The sequence below is a fragment of the Myxocyprinus asiaticus genome, chromosome 19 (genome assembly GCF_019703515.2).
Source record: "Myxocyprinus asiaticus isolate MX2 ecotype Aquarium Trade chromosome 19, UBuf_Myxa_2, whole genome shotgun sequence".
Classification (NCBI taxonomy): domain Eukaryota; kingdom Metazoa; phylum Chordata; class Actinopteri; order Cypriniformes; family Catostomidae; genus Myxocyprinus; species Myxocyprinus asiaticus.
This window is the reverse complement of record NC_059362.1, coordinates 31971690-31978678: the sequence shown is the minus strand read 5'-3', so window position 1 is coordinate 31978678 and position 6989 is coordinate 31971690. Positions and strand designations below refer to the sequence as shown.

The 6989-nt window shown below is 41.2% G+C and overlaps 1 protein-coding gene across 1 annotated transcript; it reads right to left on the bottom strand.

The window, feature by feature from the left end:
• Window positions 1–1144: 1144 nt before the first annotated feature.
• Window positions 1145–4924, bottom strand: LOC127410442 (sestrin-1-like). Its single transcript, XM_051645714.1, is given in 11 exon segments — window positions 1145–1442; window positions 1535–1679; window positions 1837–2027; window positions 2128–2240; window positions 2380–2527; window positions 2705–2935; window positions 3103–3285; window positions 3396–3596; window positions 3728–3793; window positions 4650–4707; window positions 4709–4924. Coding segments are annotated over 11 exon segments (1464 nt in total). The 5' UTR covers window positions 4750–4924; the 3' UTR covers window positions 1145–1355.
• Between the last annotated feature and the right edge of the window lie 2065 nt (window positions 4925–6989).

The window sequence follows — 6989 nt, the reverse complement described above, 5'->3', positions numbered from 1 at the left end:
CACACACACTCTGAACAAAACAAATCTGCTTAGTTACACTGGTTGAAAATAAGATCATGCATTATCTAACCCAACTGTGCAGTCGTTTGGGTTGCCTGATTCTTAGCGTCTAGGTCTGTACAGATTGAAGCCTACAACAGGCACCCACGTTAGACAAAGTCCTGCTCACCAGACATCACTTAGATATTTAAGGATACATAACCGGAGGTATTCAGTTATAATGAACCCCCAAAAAACAAAAGATGAAAAGGAAGACAGATAAGGTGGATGGATCCAAGCAACAGGAAGCACATCACATAAGGAAGACTTTTTTTGCACTGGGAGTTACTAACACAAATAAAGCAAGATGCGCAACTGTCACCAAAATAAAATGGCTACATAAGAGCTGAAGCATATTTTAACATTTTTAAAAAAGTGCTTTGATATTTTTAATGCATGAAAAACCAAAAAAGCCTATGATAGATTTCTTTCAGATTTTTCCTATCACATTCACACACTGGAAATGTCACAATGAGACAAAGTGGTGTCTTACAGTAAACTATAACAAGGGCTCAGATAGCTATTACTTTTTAATTGTGCTCTCTTTCAGTCTCTCTCTCTCTCTCTCTCTCTCTCTCTCTCACACACTAACACTCACACATAAACAGTCTTTCTTGAATTAGCTTATACACATGGGTGATGGTTTGGGTGTCTTGAGGCCTCTCAGTTGAGAAAAGCAGCATGAACAGACAGCACCTCAGCATCTGTTGCCAGTGCTGTGCATGACAAGGCACACATTTAGGCAAAATCAGTAATGCTTCTATCTCTAGCCACTGCTGAAACAATAAAAACAATATAAAATGATATGAAAAAAAAAAAAAAAACACTAGTAGATAGGCATGTTAATGCAGTCTTCCTGCACCTGTGCTGGAGTTGCTATTTGTGTTTTGTTTTGTTTTTTTTCATCTTGCAAAAAGATATGATTATAAAGCATCCTATTGCAGATGCATTTGAAATACTAAAAGGAAGTCTGGCCTCCAGAAGCTTGCAATCTCACTAACACGCCCCCAGCATTGGGGAGTCTACTTATCTCCCCACCCCCCCACCTCAGAGACAGATTTGGCACTGCAGGCTGAGCAGCCAAACAAGTGATTCAGCAAGTAGGTTCAGTTGACGGTTTATTTTTTTTCCTTCTTGTACAAAACAACCAGAATCCGTTCCTCCTTGTCATCATCGTTCATTCTTCTTCCTCAGTTTTGTTTTTCCTCTTTTTCTTTTTTTTTTTTTTGTTGTTTTTAGCTTTATTGAAATGTCCCACAATAGCAACATCAACAACAGTAAAAAAAATAACAAATAAATTCGACAAGAACAGCACTTCATGTCATGAAGCGAGTGATCGCTCTCAGAGCGTAGAGCAGTTCCGCCTGCATGCGTGCTTCCATAAGAAGCAAATTAACGTGGACCTGAAAGACAGAAAATAAAAGATAATCATTAGCCACAATTCTTTCCTAGAGAATTTCACTTTACCACAATCTGTTTTTGAAGTTCTCCTTACTTTTTCAGAGTGCTGGAACTGCCTCCAGAAGCTCTCATACATCCTTTTGGTGATCTTCTCTGGACTGCACACCATAGTTTTGATGTAGACTTTAAAACCGCGGTCTAGCAGTTGGTTAATTTCGCCATAGTCATAATCGTCGTAACTGCAATGCAACAGACAGAGAGAGAGAGAGAGATACATCAGTAATACAATAAAGCAGAGTAAGTTGTCTACAACATCTATACAACTTTTTATATAACTAAGAATTTGATGAATTTAGCGTAGCTCTGTATTTTAGGAAACAAAAGACTGAGACTAACCGAATGCCAAACATGCAGTGGATATAGTTCCAGATCGCTCTACGCAGCATGGAAGTGTCCACACCCTGGTGTGTCGCCATTGTGTTATATGTCAGATTGTAAGCAATCTGGAACTTTTCATCAAGAAGCTGTCCAAAATCTGGATACAGCCGGTTCACAAGGGAAAATCCATGATCCTCCCAACTATAGTCCTGTTAAGGGCAGAAAACATCCACAATCATTATTTCCTCCTCTGTTTCCTTTAATTGACAAGGCCAGTAATGATAGTTAGACGACTTCACTTCCTCTTACCTGCACTCTGAGGGTGGGCACATGTTCTCCTCTCCTGGAGAAGTTTTTGTAGCCGTAACTAGGGTCTTCAAAGTGTCGTGACACATCCCTGGATGGTACACACTCCTCATCCTCTGTTGACAAAACAAAGTGATCTACCTGTCAATGCATTTTATAATAAATATAAAATTATGGAACTTTGTTCCTGTGTCTAACTTATACAATTTACAAGATGGCAGTTGTCATTTAGACATTATTGGAGTTGTCACATACCAGAGGTAACCACCAGCATGCTCTCCATCTTCTCTCTCTCAAAACGAGTGGCCATTTCCTCTTGACTGGCCTCCTCTTCGTCACAACATTCCTGGAGCTGCTTCATCCTCTCCATCAGCACCTCTACCTCGCCAGACATTTCTGACACCTACAAGCACACACAGGAATCTAGGTCACACACACTTGTGTTTCAGCAGCATGTATTCTGTAAGGTTATGAATGTGAACCCCTGCACTCCATGCATTCCTTGTTCAGATGTTTGAAAGACTTAACAGAACAATGGATGAAATACTTAATTCTTTAAATACGTTTCTGTCTGTCTCACCTGCTGGTTCCCCAACATCTCCTCCAGGGACCCATTCCCATTGACAATGTCACAAACGCAGTAGCTGCTGAGTGAGGGCGGCCTGAACGTATGTCCTCCATCTGTGTGGATGTCAGGGGTGATGCCGCAACCGAAAGTAAAGGAGGCTAGAGAGTGATAGTGTGTGAGCAGCACCACAACATGGATCAGTTCAGCCAGGGACCAACTGTGCTCCTCTGCCTTCAGTAGACTCTGTTATATCAAAAGAAAAGACTTATTACAACGGAAAAGTACAATATAACTCCATTAGAACTAATCAGCATTATATCTCTCAAGGCATTATAAAAACCTCTCTGTGCTCATTACAGTTGCATAACAGCTGTGGGTCTGTGTGTGTGACTGCGAGGTTGAAGTCATACCTCAATGTGTTCTTTGGTGAGCAGCCAGGGGCGGTGGGCCAGGATCTTATTGAGCTCCCCAAGGGCCTGCAGCTTCTGTGGGGCTTCTTCCAAACCATTCAACCACTTGGGATCGCCCCCAACCTGCAGGAAGTCGTTCACGTGGAGGTTGACCAGAAACGTACACTGGTGCCTGGCAGCAGCCTGTTAAAAACAGAAGAAAAAAAAAACTTTCATAAGAATTTGTCGCTGTGCTTTTGATTTGCCGAGTCTCATCCCAGAGAGTTGCAAAGAGTTCCAGCATGCTGTCTTACCATTATGCCTATGTAATGTCTGCAGTGCAGAGACAAAGGACCGTCCATCTGAAGCAGGTAATGCTGTGTCTTTAGAAAGCTCTCCAGATATTGAGGATGGAACCCCATCACCAGGGAGATGTTGTCGAGGCGACCGAGCACCGCAAAGGCGCCCTCAAAAATCGACTGTGTTCTTTCATCCAATTTACTGACTTGAAGTATCTGGGGCAACGGGAGAATAAAGATGAGGTGAACCTGGGGAATTCTGTACTTATAAAATAGCTCAAACAACAAAACAAGGGTTGGAAATACTAGTAATTTATTAAGCCAGCAGTGTATAAGTTAAAACTAACCTCTTTTTCTGGTATGAATCGACTTGGTCCATTTCCCAGCGGTCTGGGTATTCGCACTCCAACGTCCTACAAAAGATCAGAACCAGTTTGCAATTTTTACCAAACATGATTACATGATTCACAAACATGTTAAAACCAATGCCCTGGGAGAAGCAGTAAGTGACAAAAAAGTGATTCTGGCTTCAGTCCCAGAACTCCTAAAAAACAACATCCTTCCTCAGCTCGAATATCATCGGCTGGCTCTAGAATTTTCTCCTACACTGTAATACTTCTATAGCCATTCAAAACCTTAATTGCAATCAGTAGCAACATTCAGACCTTGAACAGCATTCATTGATACTATAGAAGCTGTCAAAAGGCACAAAGAGAGAGTCAAAACAACCCAGATCTACAAGCTCCAGAGCTACAAAAAGGCTTTTTGAATTAGCAATAAACCAGTGACATAAACATCTCCAATGAAGCCTGATCAGATAGAAATATGCAAGCTATGGTCTAAAGAAAAAATAAAATAAAAAAATAACCATATTAAACTTAACTCCACACGCAATATAATCTGTCCAGTTGCAAACATCCTATTGCCAGACATTCATTCTCCATCTATGCGCTCCGCACAATGGGAATCCTGCAGACATTATTTAAATGCGTTTATTTCATAAAAGTAAGCCAGTTCAACGATGTGACAGATATGACACTCTCAGTCAATGATCAAAAAGGAGTCTGTTGATCATATGTGATTTCCAGCGAAAACAGGCTAAGAAAAACAAGCCAGCAGTGTGTTATTGAGGCAGTGAAGTACAAAGAACTGACTGCACTGCAGCAAACGGGCTGAATGTACTTCACTGCCGCTTGAAATGGAGAAAAAATACAGACTCACGAAAAACGATGTTAAACTCGCTGTCAACCTCTTATCCGCATTTCTTACCTTTTTACTAAGCCGCTCACACTGTGTGCACATTTTCAGTAAGTCTGTCATGTTGAGAGGAGTTTTCCATAGTTTCATTAGATGCTGACGCGTGCCTCATATTGTTTATTTTTTGCTTGTAAATAAATTAAAAAAAAAAAAAATAGATCGACTGGTTTGTATTTGTTTTAGCTCCCCCTTTTTTGCGTTATTCCTTGAGGCATTGAGTTACGTTTCCAGATCATTTCAGCTGTTCAAACTCCAGAGCAGAATACCCACTTTTTACTAGCCCTCTTGTGGTAAATAACAGGCTGTAAATATGACTGACGCGCCCACCAGCCAATCGCCTTGCGAAAACACCTTACGTTGCTCCAATCAATGTAAAGGAGACAGGGTTGTAGGCGGGGCTTGTGCAGACAGGGGAATTAAGACGTGAGTTCAGGCAACAGTTCGGAAAATACGGAACAAATACTGAGACCCTTTGTCCGTTTAAGTTGTATGCCATATGCCAACCGAATGCATTTCTATAAACTCTTATTACTCTTTCCCTTGCTATCAGGATATGATTGGAAAATCTTTCAAATGTTGGTTAATACTTAACAGGTTTTGAACTTACAATAAAACTATTTACATAATTATGCTTTGACTACTCTATATGGCACTGTTACCCCCTGCAGTTCCAATAAATAAAGGAAGAAGATATATAACCCCTTGTACAAAACAGACTGAAGTAGCCCAAGCAAGTGGGAGGGGATGCTTTTCCAGTAAACAAACCCTAACGACGTCAATGAGGATGACGGCATGCCCTACAGTGAAAAACAGGCCAAGATCAATTTCTGTCCTCAGTCTAATATGCCACATTAGGGCCAAGTCAAGTCACCAAAGAGATAAAGTGACGCCTTTGGCTCAGAGACTGATTATTTTCTAAGTAAAAAATAAAAACTAACCACAGGTGCTACAGTTGTTTACCACTGAACTATTGAGCGTACTCGTCCCTCACAAAAAAATCTGACCTCTCTCTTTTTCACTGTAAAACAGGGCTCCAGACTGCGAATAAAATGGTCGCAAATGCGACCAAAAATAATTTATTGCGACGATCATTTAACATCTAGTCAGTCGGGTTGTGTGCGTTCATATGCGGTTTCGTTAGATATTATCTTGTGAGTTATTGAATGCATATAGCGCCAGTGCGTCTCGCGCCATTTTTCACCCGTTCTGTTTCTGACGAGCTCGCTGCACCGCACGCAACAACAAACCAAGCGCAATAGAGTCGTGAACAAATGACTCTTTTGAACCGGATCTTTTTCATGAATCATCCGAATCAGATTCACTTCTCAGCGAATTAGCCGTCAGTGAGCTCACAACTGGGAGCGCAGACATTTCAAAATAAAAGTCATATGTTTATTTCGGGCTTCTTTATAATTAAGAGTGTGTTCAAACTTGTAGTTCGGTTCTCTTGGTCCAGACCAAAAATGAAAATGATACATTTTAGTCCTGGTTTGCTTAGTGTTCACACTGGCATTTTTAACACCGAACCTAAAGATACGAAACAAAAGGTATCAGGAAAAGGTCACAACCTGATTGGACAGATTTTATGACGTATATTTTGCGATGGAACTTGCCGAACATCCAAAACAATGCTGGCTGCTGGACGAAATGCGCTCGTAAGATTTATATATGTATTTTTACCAGCTGAGAACAAATGAAGAGCTAATAAAATGTGTTAAGGAGTCAAAACAGTGCCAGGAATTCCTCCGTTGCACACACAAACGAAGATATGCTGCAAGGACGGCTGACGGCGGTTCTGACGCCTGTACCGAACTGTAATGGGCTTCATAGCTCCTATGATAATAAGAACCAGGTATGCTTGAGGTCAGTATTAGGCAAATTACTTACTGTTTTTGGTCCATTTAGACGTCTTTAGTCCATGTTGCATTCATATATCAATCGAACCGCACCAGAGTTCATTTGGAAGTGGACAGGGGGTCTCGGTCTGCTTGTTTGGTGCGCACCAAGGTTTGGGTGGCAGCGTTCACACTTGTTCAAATGAACCACACCACCAGAGTTCGTCAGAGTAAATTCTAGAGACTGTTGTATGTGAAAATCCCAGGATATTAGCAGTTACAGAAATTCTCAAACCAGCCCGTCTGGCACCAACAATCATCCATGCGATTATCTAATCAGCCAATAGTGTGGCATCAGTGCAGTGCATAAAAACATGCAGATATGGGTCAGGAGCTTCAGTTAATGTTCACATCAACCATCAGAATGGGGAAAAATGTGATCTTAGTGATTTGGACCATGGCATGGTTGGTGCCAGATGGGCTGGTATGAGTATTTCTGTAACTGCTGATCTCCTGG